The sequence below is a fragment of the Grus americana genome, chromosome 3 (genome assembly GCF_028858705.1).
Source record: "Grus americana isolate bGruAme1 chromosome 3, bGruAme1.mat, whole genome shotgun sequence".
NCBI lineage: Eukaryota > Metazoa > Chordata > Aves > Gruiformes > Gruidae > Grus > Grus americana.
Window position 1 is genome coordinate 78,416,771 of NC_072854.1, and position 17,338 is coordinate 78,434,108.

The 17,338-nt window shown below is 41.6% G+C and overlaps 1 protein-coding gene across 24 annotated transcripts in view; it reads left to right on the forward strand.

Annotated features, from left to right (window-relative positions):
* The first annotated feature begins 2,387 nt into the window (after positions 1 to 2,387).
* Positions 2,388 to 17,338, forward strand: part of AFDN (afadin, adherens junction formation factor) — a 132,678-nt gene continuing 117,727 nt past the window's right edge. For 9 of the 24 annotated variants that reach the window (XM_054820074.1, XM_054820081.1, XM_054820089.1 and 6 more), the window contains exon 1: positions 2,390 to 3,048. In XM_054820074.1, the coding sequence (XP_054676049.1) occupies positions 2,938 to 3,048 (111 nt within the window). In that variant the 5' untranslated portion in view covers positions 2,390 to 2,937. Of the gene's footprint in view, positions 3,049 to 17,338 lie in introns of all 24 variants that reach the window. The other 15 variants (XM_054820070.1, XM_054820080.1, XM_054820088.1 and 12 more) reach the window with 3 other exon arrangements.

Consider the following 17,338-nt stretch of genomic DNA (forward strand, 5'->3'; position numbering starts at 1 on the left):
TATGGTTTTCCTTAAACCCTGATGCTGTACTAAAGCTGCTGACATTTGACTGTTGATGGCAACAACTTGTTCTGCAGGTATAATCGGGCCTGTTTGCTTTCAATACTGTTTCAGCACTGTCCAGCTCAGCGCAGAGCAAATCAGCAGTGTGGTCGCTGCTGGTATCTGACCATCAGTAGCATTTCCATTGCTTCTGCCACTACGGAAATACGCTGTAGTGACTCGGAATTTCTGAGAAATGACATCTAAACATTATTAGCCTGCTCTAATTCTGCTCAGTTTGAGGGATTTGTTTGCATCCAGGCTGGAGTCTAGCTACGGTTTAGAAATGCTGACTAGCTACAGCTAAAACAGAAAGAAATAAATTCACAGCTGATTATATACACCACGTGGGTCCAGTACAGTGATAATTTTATTCCTGGTGCTCCTCGGCATTTGAAAACCCAGGCATGCCAGCAATGCTAAATCAACTACTTTGAGTAGCCAGTTTTCCCAGAGCAACCGCCTCTCTTCCCCAGGAAAAACAATTTTATCTACATAGCTTGTAATAGCAAAATGGTGATCTATGCACACCCTGTACCTACAAGTCTCCTTCCTAATCTTGAAGTAATACAGCCACAGTTTCTCATCCTGTGTCTTGAACAATCCTATTTCACCAATATCCAGAGAGAGCCAAGCATCCAAATCAGCACACCACTCCGCAAATGTCATTTGTGACAGAGTGCGCAGCTACCGCCTGGGCTGTGGACTATTGCATCACAGATTTTACATGGTTTCTTGATCTTTGCAGGCAGTGCCAGAACATCCAAAGTTATTTGATAGCACACTCTTTCTGTATATAGAAAAAAAAATCCAGCATCATTTTTTTCCTTTTTATGTAAGAAGAGTGATGTTCATTTGGTTTTTCCCTCCTCTCTCTACACTTTATTTCTAAAAGGAATACAGTACAGTTTTAGGATGATGATATTACAAGAACTTGAGGTTTTGTTGTGTCCCCCACCCCCCGCCTACAAGGGCTCTCAGAAGGGCTTTTAACACCTCCCAGAGTTTGGGACCTGAGAAATAGGATATCTTCCGTCCTTGGAACTGTAAAGCTCTAATATGGCACAGTTACAGATGTAGGGCAAAAGTATAACTGACCTTCACCTGTAAAACCAGAACTGCTGGTACTTATACAGGAGCTATACTGCTGGATAAAAACAGTAATTTAATTGCTTAATGTAGACAAGGCCTCTGAGGAATCTCCTTCTTCAAATAACCCAGCCAATCAAAACTTCATCAGCAAAACCCACTCATTTGAACTCCCTCAGCAAAGAGGAACTTGAAATGCTGTGCCAGGTATGCTGAAAAGAAGCAGCATTTCCCCCTTTTTAACCACTTGAAGAAACCAAAAAAGATCCACACTTGGACAACCGAGTTCAAATATGATTGTTCAAGGACTAAGTTTCAGAGGATGCCCAATGCAAGCCAAATACGACCGCTGAAGTGTCAGGATGCATTACTTACTTCAAGCGGGTTAAAAAACAAAGCCAAACCCCCAGAGCTGTACTGAATTCCGGAGTCTATACAATGCGCGATGCATCTTAGAGCCAACTGACACATTTTGTGAGAAACCACACATAAATTACCTATCTAAAAACCACTAAAACAGTTCTGATGCTTTAAGTTCATCTCAGGTTCATCTCAAGCTGTGGAAATTTCTGTCAATACAGTCTTTTTAGACAATTCCTTCCACATAGCGCTCCAAAACCACTCCATAAACATTATTAAACACAGCAGTACCCGGGGAAGCAGCGGAGCGTTGCTCTCCCCGCTTTGCAGGGAAAAGCTGAGGCACAGGCAGGCCAGGTGAGGGGCCGGAGGCCGCAGGGCGGGCGGCACCGCTCTGCTTCCCAGCGGCCTCGACCCGGTGTGCGTGTCCCGCCTCCTCCCCGGCCGCGCACCCTGACTTCTGCCCGCGGGCAGGGAGGGTTTTGGTGAGGGAGGGAGGGCTGGGAAGCGGGGATATTCCCGCCCTGGCGCGGAGAGGCCGCGGCGGGGCCGCGCCAGCCTCCACCCGCAGGGTCTTTGTTCCCGCGGCCGCGGCGGCCCAGGCCCTTTGTTGCTGCGAGCGCCCGACCGCGGGCCCCGCGCGGCAGCCAGCGCTCCCGCAGCCGGCGAGAGGCCTCCTGCCGGCACACCGCCCCCCCTCCCCCGCTCCGCCTGCCCCCGCCCGTGCCTGCCCCCCGCCGCGACAGCGGCCGCCAAGTACTCCCCGGCGGCCGCCCCTCCCCTCGTGCCCGTTCACCGCGCGGAGGCACCCGCGGCACCTGGACGCGCCCCGCCGCGCCCCGCCCCGCCCCGGCCCGGCCACCCCCGGCCGGTGGCCCCCTCCCCGCGCCGGGGGAGCGGGAGCGAGGGGAGGGGAGGCGGCGCCCTCCTGAGGCGCGCGGCCGCCGCCGGGAGGTGACGGCCGCCGGGAGCGCGCGCGCGCCCCGGGAGAAGGAGGGCGGGCGGCCAGGCGGGGGCGCGCACGGGACGGTGTGTGAGGGAGCGAGCGAGGGGAGGGCGATACCGGGGCGGAGAAAGGCGGCAGCGGCGGCTTCGCTCGGCTCAGGGCAGGCGAGCGGGGACAGACGCTGCCGAGCCGGGAGACACAGCAGCCGACGACGACGACTCGGGGCATCCTTCCTGCTCTTCTCCGCCCCCTCCCCGCCCTTCCCCCTTTCTCTTTCTCTCCTTCCCCGCTGTCCTCCGGGGCCGATCGCTATCGGCGGCGCGATCCCGGGGCGTTTCCGCGGCGCCCGTGCCGGCAGCGGCTGAGGGGAGAGTCGGCCCCTCCCCTCCCAGCCGGGACTGAGGGACCCCCCGCTCCGTCCCCGCCTCCCCCCCCCTCGCCGGGGCTCGGCGGAGAGGGCCCGGCCCCGGCTCGGCTCCCCGGCGGCGGGCTCGGCGAGGATGTCGGGCGGCGGCGGCAGCCGGGAGGAGGAGCGGCGCAAACTCGCCGACATCATCAACCACTGGAACGCGAACCGGCTGGACCTGTTCGAGATCAGCGACCCCACCGAGGTGAGCGACCCCGCCGCGGCCCCCCGAGCCCGGCCGGCCTGCCGCGGCCCGGCCCGCCTCGCCACCCCCTCTGGGCCGCCCGGGAGGTGAGACACCGCGCCCGGGCCAGGCCGCGCCCTGCTCCTCTCCGCGGTCAGCCTGGCCCCCTTCGCCGCCCCCCCCCCCCCCTCGCCCCCCCGGCCAGGGGTCTCGGGCACAGGCCTCCCCCCGCTCTCCGTTAACGCGCGGCCCGCTCTGGCCGGGGAGGGGGCTCCGGTCCTCGGCGGGAAGGGCCGGGGAGCGGGTGTCGGGCCCCTTGCCGTGCCCGGAGTGGCTCGGGTGAAGGCAGGTTGCAGCGGCCGGAGAGAGAAAGGGAGCGCAGGGCCGGAGCCTTCCCCTCCTCCCTCCCCTCCCGCAGGCACATGCCGGCCCGACCCTGCGGGACACACCGCTCCGGGGCAGGAAACCCCTGGGACCTGGAGGTGGCGAAAGGGGGCGGGCAACGGCGGTCATACAGAAGCTAACCCCCCTCCCTCTCCCCCGATCCCGAAACGGGTTACTGCTGTGGGCTTTTTTTTTTTTTTTTTTTTGTCTGCGACTGAAACAGAGCTGAAGGGCGGCTGATGGAAGAGAAGGAGTGAGAAGCCTGCTGGTGGGCTTTTTTGTTGGTTGCTTGTTTGTTTCTTTAAATATTCGGCTCTGCGCAGAAGGCGCCTCTTACAAAGCAACCTGCTGTACTCCAGCAGCTCTCCGGGCCGCTGGTGCAATCTCCGGGGTAGCTTTCCCAGGGCGTGACGGACGGAGCGCTTTGGCTCTCTGTGTCTGAAGGCTGCCAGCCCTCAGTGCAAAGTAAATATCAAGAGCAGGTTCGTAGTCCTGAGTTCACATGTTGTACCGGAAAAACACAGCGGGTAATTTCTTCCTAATGAAATGGGTGTTTCTGATGGCTGAGAGAGGCTGGGGTTTACTCTTTTTAAAAAAAAAAAAAAAATAGTCAAACCACACCCTACTGCTGCCCCTTGTCATGTTCCTTTTGGCTGGTTAATGCTGTGTGTCTGGTTTGAAAGCGGCGGGGGGGGGTGGGGTGGGGGGGGGGTGGGGTGGGGGGGGGGTGCTGGGGAGGCAGGTTACAGCCGTGTTCGTGTGTGACAGTGCGCTCCCTGCTCGGAGGGTGGAGGCTGATCATGTCCGTGTTCCCGGGGAAAAGGAGGAAATTCACACTTGCTCTTGGCCTGGCCCTGGTCTTGGTTGTTTAGTAATAGAAGCCTCTGAGAAATCACGTTGGCTTGGTCTTGGAGCTTGCTCCTGTTTCTGCACCCAGGTGCTGGCTGCTAGCGTAGCCACGAAAAAGTCATGAAAGCAATTGCAAGATTATTCAGTCTGTGATATCCAAAGCAATCCTTTTTGAGCTGTTTTCAGTTCTGCTCATTGCAAACTGTTTCTTGAACGCCAAGATGAGGCTTTTCTGTGATTATTTCCCACATCTTGCAATATTTATGATAAGCAGTACAACCAAGGAGCTCTAATTAGGTTTTAACAATATCACTGTTGGCTGACAGTCACTTGTTCAAAAAAGTGGGCTGATGCTAGTGCGAAGGAGCCTTCATGACTGTGTTTGAGAACATAACACAGTCTTTCTGGAATTGCAGGTTGACTGCTAAATGTCTGTGGCTCATTTTTTTGTCTGATTAATGCACTTGTTAATTCCCAATACGTTGTAACTCCAACCCGTTTTCTTCATGTTTATGGCAGATTGTGCTTCTATAATTTTGTTATTAAGTAGTTTAACAAATCTTACCATTTTTTAGGTCAGCCTTACGTGATTATCATAATTAACTAGACTTTGCACAAAAGCTACCAGCTTCATTATAGTTATTATGGAAAGAAATAATTTTACCTGCATTAGTTCCACACTTCTGCAGTTTAAGCCTCTGAACCTGTATAGGAGCATACTTACTGCTGTCAACGATGACATTTATTTCAGTTGAACTACTGATGGTAAAAATTAGGTGCCTGCATATCTCTCTGAATGCCTGAGCTTTTTAGACTGCTAGTTCTAAAAATGTTTGATAAGACTAGAGGTGCATCTGCAACAAACTGACAGTAGCTAATAGTTTTATAGCTGAGGTATATTTTCATTACAGGTAATTACAAATGTTCACATTTTGTTCACCATTACCCTGAGCTGACCCAAATTTGGCAATATTTTCAACCCGAATGATAGTGTGATTCACATGTGTACTATTTATCAGCTTAAATGAAAGCCCTTTTACTAGACTGCTTGAGAGCTGACAATCCTCTGTTGTTTTCCCCACTTTTCCTGGCTCAGCTTGACCATGAGGCATGTCTTGCTTATTGTAGGGGCTGCAGTGAGCATGGCATCTGTGAAGAACCAGTAACCTGGGATGTGACTTCTGGCTGGGTGGAACTGGATCATTTTAAACTGTTCAGACATGATCACTGGCAATCTCGGTTAACTTTGCAGCCAGCGTGTGTCCATACTGCAAACTGTCACCCAGGAGCTTCTGGTTGTGTATATCATGTTTAGAATATTGAGACCTGATGCCTTATAGTGGTTCTCCAGGCATTTCTTCGGTGTAAACAATCTGGTTTAAGTGACTTGTCTTTTAAGTTTGTTATATAGAGAGAGTAGGATTGTCCAGAGGAGCTAATCACTTCCTTAATAGTAGGGTTTCAGGGAGATTTATATATTCACAAAAGAAAAGGAAGAGTGAAATCTAGTGGAAACTGACTAGAGCTCTGACAGCATGACAGTGAAAAGTATTCGCATGTGACCTACTGAAGTACCTCGATGTTAGTTTGAAAGGTCTGATTCTTTGGTGAGGCACAATTGCCCTAAATCCATTGGGTCCTCATCACTTTAATGGAAAGTGTAAAATGTGACTTGGTTTTGAATGTATAGAGTAGGATTTTGAAGGTAGTTTAAATGTGTGTGGGGTTTTTTTGTTGTTGTTTTGGTTTTTTTTTTCTCAGAAAAGTGCTTCATGAAATGTTAGTTTCCTGTTAGTATTTCATTGTGTAGACTAGTCCTAAGGGATTAGAGATCCGCTGGTCTACTTGCCTCTTTTGAGAGTTAGGCACAAGTTATTTCTTAAAATATGTTGCCTGTAAGATATTGAAAAGCAAGAGCCTTGGGTAGGGCATATTGTTGAGTTCCGTTACTAACTTTTTCCTAACTTGCGTGATATGAACAGTGCTAAGTTGTTCGGTGCTACTTTTCCCCAGCAGAACAGGGATGAAGAGAACTTTCTGTTCCATGCTCAAAGTTGGGTACTGCTCTGTCTGCTTCCCATATGAGGAAGACTGAAGACTTCTTGGTAGTGAAGGTTTCATATCTTCACTTATGCTTTTACTCAAGTCACTTGCAGACTCATGCTTGAGAGCAAGGTGGTAATTTTAACTTTGCTGGGTATTTACTATTCCAACACTTGTTGCTGTTCTGAGACATTTGTTAGTAGTTTGCATTACTTTCTTTCTGGAGATATTTTTTTTTAATTCAGAAAGTAGCTGAGAGAAGCTCTGTGGCTTGAGAAGCTTAGAAATTAACAATACAAAACCTCTGTTTTTAAAGTTCTAGCAGCCAGTACAAAGTAATCTCTAACATTGTCAGGAGTTGTGCTAGGTACAGACATTTGCTAAATATGTCTGTAATAATGGTACTAATTTAAACTTGATTAAGCTTTGCTGTCTCTGCTTTAAATGATGAGGCAGCTACTCACTTCTGCAAGTCTAAAAAAGAAACAGAATTTGGGGAAATGTGGGGTGAATCATGTTTTTGTTTGTAGATAAATCAACAGTCAGATACAAAATGAAACAGTAAGTTAACCCTTTTCTTTAAATCTGTTTGCCTTTTCCATCCTACTTTCCCCTTGTCTTTGTTGCAAGTATTACCAAGTTTTTGGATGCTTTTAATATTTTGCTTGCCTTTTTTGTTTGTTTGTTTGCCAAAGATAGAAACACAGTAAAAAAAAACTTACACCTTTTGCAACAGGAGATAAATTGATGTTTTGATCTTGATTTAAGTCTTGGGTCACTATAGTACTCAGAGTTTTCAAAATGAAGTAAGCTTGAATTAATGATTTGGTAACAAGTGCATGGAGTTGTTCAGAAGCTTGTAGATAAAAAATGATTTGTGTTTATACACTAGTACTTTTTTTATGAAAATGCTTACTGGAATTAAGTGATTATATAAAATAACTGCATATGTTTTGAGGGAGAACAAGGAATGCAAAGGCACTGTAGACTAGTGCGTTTATCACTATCGGATAGAATAAATATAAATCCTCCTGAAAGCATGTAAGACTTGTTGGTTTAAGATGCCCTGTGTGAACTAGGCGTTATAATTATTGTTAATCTTGATGACAAAATAGATTTCATCTTTAATGTACGCTTTGATAACGTATATGAGAGGAAGAGAAGCGTGTTTTTCTGAACGTGGTTTGTGGGTTAGGAATATGAATTGCATTTAATTTTTGAGACACACACTTTTTGGAACAGGTGGGGGTTTTTAATAGTTGCCTAAGGGCTCAGGGATTGTTGTCAGAAACATTGATCTGTTGTAGTTTTGTTTTCTGATGGAGAAAGCTGTTGTAAATTGATCTAATAACCTACATGTTAACAAAAGTAGAAAGAAAGGTCTAATCAAAAAGCTTGGGGAAATAGCAGGCTTTGCATTAAGGATAACTACTAAATGAGTATTTAGCTTTCAAATGGCCATAGTTGAAAAAAAATGAGGGTTTTGGAAGGTCCTTATGGCTATTTAATTATTTTTTTAGGGGGTCTGAAAGTCACTTGTATAGGCTTTGCATGTATTAGGAATAACTCTTCAGAATGAGTGTGTTGTGGTTTTTTTGTTTTTTTTTTTTATATTGACTTCCCCTCTGTTCTGGTGTTATATATGTTTGGTCTACTCAGTATGTTTTAAAGCCAGTGAAAAGAATTTAAATACACATAAGCAATCTATTTATAGAAAATGTTACACAGTACTCTGGATGACAAGATATTTTAAAGTTGGTGCAATTTTTGTATTTATTCTTTGGTTTCAGATCTTATTCTGGTTCATTAAGGGTCATAGGGAAGACTAATACATGACAAATTTGTCTTTTCAAAGTAGTTATGCATGCTTGTTATTTAAATCTAGTTAAAGCAATAAGAATTAGGAATCTTTCAGGTTTTAAACCCCCTGTAGATTCCTGTCTGCATGGTTGCTCACCTGTAGGCTTTTAAAAATCTGTCTCTGAGACTTCAAAAGGGCTTGTGGTTTAAGATTGGGATTACCAGTGACTATGCCTATTGCACTACAGTTGAAGATGGTAGTGGAAGTGCAAATCTGGAGGTAGGGAAACATCGTATAAATGGTAGACATGCTTGTGCCTTCTGCACGTGCTGGATTCCACAGCTTTCAGTAGTTTTAGCTACTACAGCTCTGCAAACCATACAGATATCAAGAAGCTGATGAATATATCTGAAAATACTGTCTTTTTAAGTGTACCAAACCTATGATATGGAAAATAAATTCTCTTTGCAACAAATATTTAAGCCAATTTTAGACAGTCTGGAAAGGTGTCTTGTAATCTTTAAGGACTGTTGCCTGCACTTTTTAGTGAGTAAAATATTTTCCAGTAATTACTACCACTAAACAGGCACAGTTCAAGAGGAGGTAGAAACACTGAGTCTGCGTTCTAGTTCTTCATTGAAATGGCTGGAGAAAAGTTGTGGACACAGGTCTGCTCATTTACATCCGAAGGAGTATTGGAGACCAGTTTTCCTTTAACTGAGTAAAAGTGTATAGTCTGTCTTTACAAATTAAATATAATCACTACTATCTAGAAAGTGGTAAGAAGTTTGAATCAAGATTTTGACCACCATCTACAGATAACATAATGGCATGAAAATATTCTAGGAAGAAGCTTTATGCTGTGCTTTTTATTTTCCTTATGTAAGTTATTTCTTGAGCTAGTGGCTGATTAGGTCCACTGACATACTGGCTTTAAGAATTCCCTCCTGATGTGTGAATCTGTTCCCTGCCTAAAATGTCACTGGCAAGCATTATTTTTCAGTTGAAAAAACCCCTAGTCCTCTGGACACGTTAGGGATTTACTTTGTTTTCACAAGTGTGTTTTTTTTTCTGACAACACTATTTCTCTTTCAAAAAAGTTAAACCAAAATGAATGGAACACACTTCTGTGATTTTTGGGGAAACCTTGCTTTACAAATAATAAAATTTTGCTTTTGTCCGTAAGACATATTCATCTAAACAGGGTAAGAAAAACTAAAACCTAGCTGGAAGGTGTGAAAAATGGAAATGAACTTGTGTTTGTGATAAGGATGTAGATCATAAGAAACCACTCTGAATTTATCTTTGTGTCAGTATTTGTTTGAAAAGTTGCTTTGTTACAAATGAAGGGAAATAGATTGTGGCTGTGCAAAATTCAGATCACTGCATAAAGAATAACTTCTGGTTTTGACCAGTGGTTCTGATGAAGGTGGAATTGAAAATCAGAGTGTGAAGTAATAAACTGAATTTTATGATAAACTTATGTGAAGTCAAATTTAGCAGATGTTCCAGGTAAGTAATGGAGTATTTGCTCCATCTTTCAAAATTAACTTCACCCTAATGGAAGCATCTTCTGAAGTATATTTCAGTAAAGCACTACTTTAGTAATTTTTTTTGAGATTTTTGGCTAGGAAAAATATTTACATATAAAATATATTTTGAGTGCTCGCTGCAGTGAATAGATGTATGGGATTTTACTTTTAGATTATGAAAAGGCTAGAGCCTGTTAATTTCTGGTGTTAAGGTTATTACATTGATTTAGGAGAATTTTTTTTTCTCTCAATGTTAATTTTTACCTCAAAATCAGCTGCTAGCAGTTAAATGCAATAATGTTCTAGGAGGGTAGGGTTTTTTTAACTGGATATAAAATCCCAACATATGAATGACTTAAGTAACTGTTAAGCAATGCATTCACATTAATGATGTTTGTTAAGTAGTTGAGATGAAGATATGTGGGCAACATGTTGCATTAGGTCTAGCTCATAGCAGATTTAAGGATTGCTATATAAATAACTAATGTGGGCTTTCTGCTGTCTAGATTTTTATATCAAGATTTGAAATGATAAATAATGTTGAACACCACATCTCCCTGCAAATTTTTTTATGTTTGTGTAAAACAGAGTACAATACATTTCTCTTCCTGGATGGAATCAAGATCATTAAAAGTGAAAATGCTGAAGGACTGTTTCTTCTAATTTGTTGTGTTTCCTTTGCTCTCTTTTTCTCTCTGCTTGTTCATTTCCTTACCTCCTTTCATGCTACTCCCTTGTTTTCAAGGAAGGAAATGTAAACTTTACTGATTTGCATTGAGATGCTCCTTTCATTTTATTATTTGCTAAGCAATCAATAAGGTGGAAATTTAAGCTAAAATTTACATTATCAACACTAATTTTTAGCATTTTCATTCAATTCACTGGCCTCTGTAAAGCAAATGTTCATATCTTTTCTTTCCCAAGTTGTTGCTCAGTGTTCTCTGTAGTCAAGGTGTGTATCAGAGCCAGCTTTTTCTTTGTCTTGGTTTATCTTTATGACTAAGAGGCTTAGAAATATTCTTTAGCCAGCCTTTTTTTTTTTTTTCTTTCAGTTAATGTTATCAGGATAAACCAAACTAGGTATTTGATAGTTCTTCTGGATGCATATATGACTTAGCTCATAATTCTAGTTAAACACTCTGCAGAGAGTTGTGTCCTGCCCCCCCCCGCCCCCCCCATCTTTAATTGCAGGTAAAAATTACTTACCGCTTTTCTGTAACTGTCTCTGTCTAGAAGTTTGATAATCCAAGATGAAGACAGGAGACAACAGAGATAAAACTCTACCGATGAGTAGTAGTTCAGGTCTAGCAGTAACATTCAAGCTGTATTCCTAGACTGTATCATGCCTGTCATGGTTTAACCCCAGCTGGCCTTGTGAGCTTCTGCTTAATGAACAAATGTATATGGTCATAATGAACTTTTTGCAGTGGGAGGATAGGTTTTTCCATGTGATTTGTTGCCCTCAATCATCAAATTGCAGTTCTGCCTTTCATTGCTGTCTAGTTTGGTTCTCTAGTAAGACTAAAATAATCTGCTTTGACATAAGTCCAATGTTCATTGCTTCTTTTTCTTTTTTTCCAGTAGTCACCTGTTTTGCTGATAACCTTCTTATTCTAGGTGACTTTTACTTTTTTCCCTATTAGGTATGTATAACTTGGTAAAACCATTTTTTGTAATACTTCAGGATTATGGTCATCTACTTCTGTTACAGGCTTCACCCTCAAGGTTATCAACTGGTTAGTATTGTCATATGTTATATTTCATTACATTTTTTGGAGCTGCTTTCTTTCGTTGTGTGCTCACCTGTAAGTTAGACTCTTTCCTCAACTCCTCTTCAGATCGTCTTCTAGCCATATATTCTTCCGAGGGAACCATTCCTCTTATACCACTTCATTCTTGTCTCCTTATGAAGCCATCTGTCTAGATACTTTCTTCGTTTCTCTCCACACTGAGCAGGACAGAGCTCTTTATTGCTCTGGTCTGTCTTGGACAATTTTGGTGTAGATTACTAATTACTTCTGGAAATGTCTTTAGAGTTTGAATCCTGAAAGAACTGGGAAAAAGTCTTAGGGCTAGGGTTGTCATCTAGAAGATCAATATACAGTGTTAGTTGTAAGTGCAAATGGGACACTAGGAAATGTAAATAATACTGGTACAAATATTTTTAATCTGTCTTTGAATTTCATCATGTAAATAGAAGAGTCCATTCATAGAGTTTATGATTGTACTGATGAAATTGTGTATACTCCTTTTCTATAAGTTTGTCCATGTCATCTGTTCCAGTGGAGCAGAAATTGCATGTTGTAAACTTTGCAAGTTATAAGCCTATAAGCCTTTTTTTTTTTTTAAATGGTGCTTGGTGTATCTTAAGAATAACTATAAATGGATTTCTAATTTTACTCATGTATCCCAAGAGTGTAAGATACACTAGACTTTAAAAAAATAGTTAAGAGTTACTATAGTGATTCTTTTCAAGGACATTAGAAAACCTGTTGGTTTGCAATGTAATTGGACATTGAGTATCTATTTGAATACATGACTCCTAATGACAGGTCAACTCTTAAGTAAATATTCTAGAATAGGTTTTGTGTAGTACAGCACTAGTTGCTATACAGTGGTGACAGACTGAAATAAATTGGTGTTGTATGTTAATAGCTCCAGGGCGATTCTTTTGTTTGTTTGTTTTGTTCATCGGTTTTATTGCTACTTTGATATGTTGTACTCTGTTGTAACTAGAACTAAGGAATATGAAAGGTCTCACAATAACTTACTACCTAGTACAAGATTACAGTTTCTTGATGAACTGTTTTAAGGCTTGCCCTTGGTGAATTGTGTCCCAGGGCACGGCTGAATTTCTGGTCTACTCTGTAGTGAAAGCACCTTTATAGTGGGGAAAAAGTGGAAGAATGAGTTGTCTAGCAACAATATTTATCTGGCCAACAAAGTATGTTGCCTGTAGCAGCATGTATGAAGTAAAGTTTCAGTGCCTAGATTTTTTTGAGCACCCCATGAGCTGTTTAGTAGCACTTTGTCTTTGTCAGATGAGTTGTCTTGTCAGTCCACATCTGAGTATTTTCTTACAGGCAGATACACAATTTAATCGCAGTGTCATTCTTCTACACATACATTGTATTGCTCACAAAACCCAGTGAAAGGTCAGAATCCCCCTTCTTAATGAAGATTAGCTGCCGTTGCATAGCCTAGGGTTGGGCAAAAGAGTTCAAACAACAAAGAAACCCTCCCCCAGTGACTACAAGAGAAGGTCTCCTTCCCTCTGCCCTCCCAGAAGGTGCTCTACTTTGAGCAATACATCAGCTTGAAGTTAAAAAGATCCCTTTAACCATTTTGTTGTTGTTCTCAATTTTAGTAAAAAAAATTGTTTCATGTTCTTAATTTAAAAAAATACCAGGACAATGCTGTCTGTGATGCAGTGTCCTCCTGGACAGGAAGATGTTTATGTGGAAACAAACCAAATTGTACCTGGTTGTAGTTTTAGAAAGCTTTGCAGTGATAAAACAGTCTTTATAATATAATTTCTTTTTATGTTGAGAAATCTGGCTTGTATTCACCTTTCACGTACAGTTCCGTAATATTTACTGCATTCAGGTCATGTATGAGCATTGCATACTCCTTGTAGAATGCTGGGCATTTTATTAGGAAACATGTAAATTGTTTCCACTTAAAGTGATAACCTTACTGAACATGAATAGTACTTATTTTCGATGTAGACAGAATGGAAGTTTTAAAACAGTTCTTACTGTATTTATTCTGGCTATTGAAAGACTGGGAGAGATTGTTTTCATATCTGGAAAAGGAAAATAATTTGAAAATTGTGATGGAAAGACAGTGTTTACTAATGAAAACATTAATCAATCCTGCTAATTGGTTTTGATGGATTGCCTATTATATCTAGTGTTTGCTGTATAGTGAGGAAACTCAAAAGTGGAATTACTTAAGATTACTGCACTTTGCAATCTAATTCTTTAGCTTTGTTGAAGCCTTAAAAAAAAAAAAAGCCGAACTACTGTTTCCTTCTTCAAAAAATGGGGAAATGCTCTAACAAAACCTTTCTTTTTTTGTGGAAGAGATATATATTCGAATACTTTTGATAAAGTCTTCAGAAATACTGAAATTGTATCTAGTATTACAGGAGTGTTTTAGTTGTTGTCATAGCACAACAAGGACTATTTCAATAAATTCAGCTGTTGCGCTTATAACAAACTGTTTTCAGGCAGATAAGGATTGATATGTAGACTACAAAAAAAAAAAAAGAGAACAATGAAGTACTTTTATGCACAGACTATTGGTGTATTCACAGAAGCCATCTACAAGCATTTGAAGACCTAACCATCTCCAAGTGGTGAAATTTACAGTCCTCGGAAGTGTTCAAGATGTGAGCTGGGTTTGCAGTCTCTCAGGTGTTCTAGCCATTTAATAGGAAAAAAAAAAAGTGGAAGAGAGCTATTGTCTCTATCCTAGAGCCTTTGTCAGGATTTACAATGAAAAATCTGGGTTTCTGTTACCTTCTGATTTCCATCTATCTGTATGTAGCTTTTGACTAAAGTTAGCCTGTAAGGTAGGATCTATGATAACCTTACAGTGTTCAAAATCTCAGTAGAATTTTCTGTAGTACTAGTCAAGAAAATCTCTTAACAATCTGATGCTGACTCAGTATCTTGAGTATTAGTAGATCTGAAGGAGTTACTAATTCTTGTTGTTGGAAATAAATTGTTAGCAGTCTACTGCAACCTCCAGAATACTTTGGTTTCATGCCTTGCTTTCTCTCCTGCATTGAGATTAAGCATAAACTCAGAAAGTCAGCACATCAAATTTATGAGAGATTAGCTAAATTTGAAAACTTTGTCTTCTCAAAGTACTCTTCATTCATCTTGAGTGATAAGTGTCAAGTTGCAGCACAAAACTTGAATAACATTGTACTCATGTGAGATGGCCATGTACTGAAGCAAAGTATTGCACAACACTGATAATGGTAATCTGAGAACTTTTTTTGTAAAAACCTATTGAAATTCAGCACTTACCTTAAATGTCTGTCTTATCTTCAGTGTTCCATGTTTGTCTCCAAGTCTTTGAGCATCCTTGCGTGCATGGATGCTCATAAAAATCCATGTATATCGTTATAAATGCACTGATCTAGCTGTCTCAGTAAACCTGCCTGTGTAGAACCCTTCTCTTCCACATTGCCCACGCACACTCTGCCCCAAAAATCTAAAATCCACAACCCTAAACCAAACACCCCAGTCTTCTACTTAGGGTGAAAAATGCCAATTACACCACGCTTCATATGTGTTCATCCCGCTAGACAGGCTTCAGAAAGACTCCGGGAGCATGACTTTATGATTATCCAGCTTTGTCAGTAGCCGCCTGTGAAGTTACTGATCAGCCAGTCCTCTAGCACGTGCCATGTGGACTTTGGAGTTTGGAATGGGCAGACCGTTGCAGTCAGGCCTCTTTATAATCAGCTAGTCCCTGTGCTGATGGTGGCTGCGATGGTGGGATTTTCTTGTTTGGGAGTGGGGAAAAAAGGTGTTTATTTCTTACTTGCTGTATTATAACCATAGATACATTTTTCTTATTTTGGAGGGGATTCTTTCTTCTAATATATTTTCACCTTGAGTGCCATCTATTCTGGATACCTGCTAGGTAGAGACAGAATGAGTTTTCTGGATTAACCTTGCACTGAATTCCCTAGCTGCTGAGAAGGGAATCTTGCACCAAGGGGAAAAATTCCTTCCTAACCACCTCAAAGGTAATAAGGATGATACTCACAGCAGGGAGAGCTAAATTTAGCTAAATCCTGAGCATGAACAGTGTGTTTCATTATGCTGCAAAATGGCCAAGGCAATTGCTCTGATCCTTGATACACAAGCTTTTTTCCTAGTTCCACCTCCCTTCCAAGGTAGTATCATGACATTGTCAGTAGTAGTAGAAGTCTGCAAGCAGAGTGAGATACCAGCATACTTCTGATACCTTTATACCCTTAATTTCTGAAGTAAAATATCGAAGAGCACTGTTCTTTGGCATGGCTGATAAATGCTTAAGTAATCTGAAGCCTTTTCCACCGCAGCAGCTGTAAAATGTGATGAATAGTTTCACATGTACATACATACTCTGTTCTGCAGCCACTTTGCCCCCATCTCAGCACTTCTGAGGCACAGAAACAAAACTGGTAGTGTTGACCCTCTTCCTCCTGTCACTGCCATCTGATTGCCATCGTGGAACTGTCCATCTTTGATTCTCTTCCAGCTCTGTGGTGTTGAGGATAGTGAAAGGCAGCAATGGATTTTTCTTCTGCTAATGTTTAGCAGTTGCTTTGAGCTGATCCTTGCCACTTTTACAGCATCCAGAAGTACTGAATAGTAGCAGTTAAATTTGTATGTTGATATTTACTGTGGCTTTCAAAAACTTTGGCCAGCCCTTTCTCTGCATTATCTTCCACCCCCAATGTCCATCTGACTTACATGTCATTAAATGTTGACAACACTTTAATTGGTGTTTAGTTATTTCAAAAATTTATTTCCATATTTACATGTGTGAAATCTATGTCAAATGAAAAAAATTTTTACAAGTTTAGGTTTTGCTAAAGCTCACTGCATTTGTTGGGAAAAGCTGCTTGCTTGCTATACACAGGTGGACTTTTTTTTTATTACTGAGCTTTCCAGTTTATGTATGCCAGTACAAAATAACATGGCGTAATGCCTGACTTTTTCCTGCGTTGACTGTTGATCTAAAACAGTTTTGTAGGTAGAACATATATGGTTTTTTATGTAATGAGCAATTTTGAGTCTAATTCTTAAAAGTAGGCAATGCTCAAAAATGTTTGGAAATCAGTGATATTACATGATTTTTATTTTTTTTTACTTAGACTCCTTCTGCAAGATGATATTAAACAAGATGAGATTATTTAGATCATACTTCTACTTGTGTGTAGTTGTAGCCTCTTCTTAAACTATCTTGTGTTTGTATAAAAGATGTGTAGCTTTCTCACTTTGTTATAATGTCTCCAGAGCAGTGGGATGGGAAAATAGCGATGCAGATATATGAAATAATGTGTTGAAAAATGTGTTGTAAACTTGGTTAATACAGAGTCAGAAAAAGAACCCAGATTTTTATGCATGTATGCAGTTTGCTGTTCTCTGGGTCATGCTAATTTGAGATTTCATCTCATAAAATATAGGGCAGGAGAGGGAGAGTTACTCACACTTAGGATGTCACAGACCACCATACCATCCCTGGTTTAAATCTTAGGCTGATTTGTATGGGTATAGCAAGGAATGTCCCTTTTCTCTATTTGGTACCCACATACAGCAAGAAATAGGTGATGTATCTTCATAGAAAACTTGAATAATTTTAATCCTTGGTTTTATTTTTTTGTTTCAAAAATACTGAAATATCAAATCCACATGAGACTGCTTCATTTCAGTAAAGAGGTAACTTAAGTTTTGAACTTGATGAATAACTTCTCTTTTCCACATGTGTAACTTTCTGTTATTCAAACTGCTAGGACACTTGCAAACTGTTAATTAAGATATGTAAATGTGTTTTATTAACATTCTTAAAGTGAATATTGAATACGGAAGAAATTAAAAATCTCCAAATACTTTGCAACAATGATTTTTAAAAAAAATCTTCTTGAATTAGTTACTCAAAGTACCTAATCCTAGAGAAAGCTTGCTTCTCATTG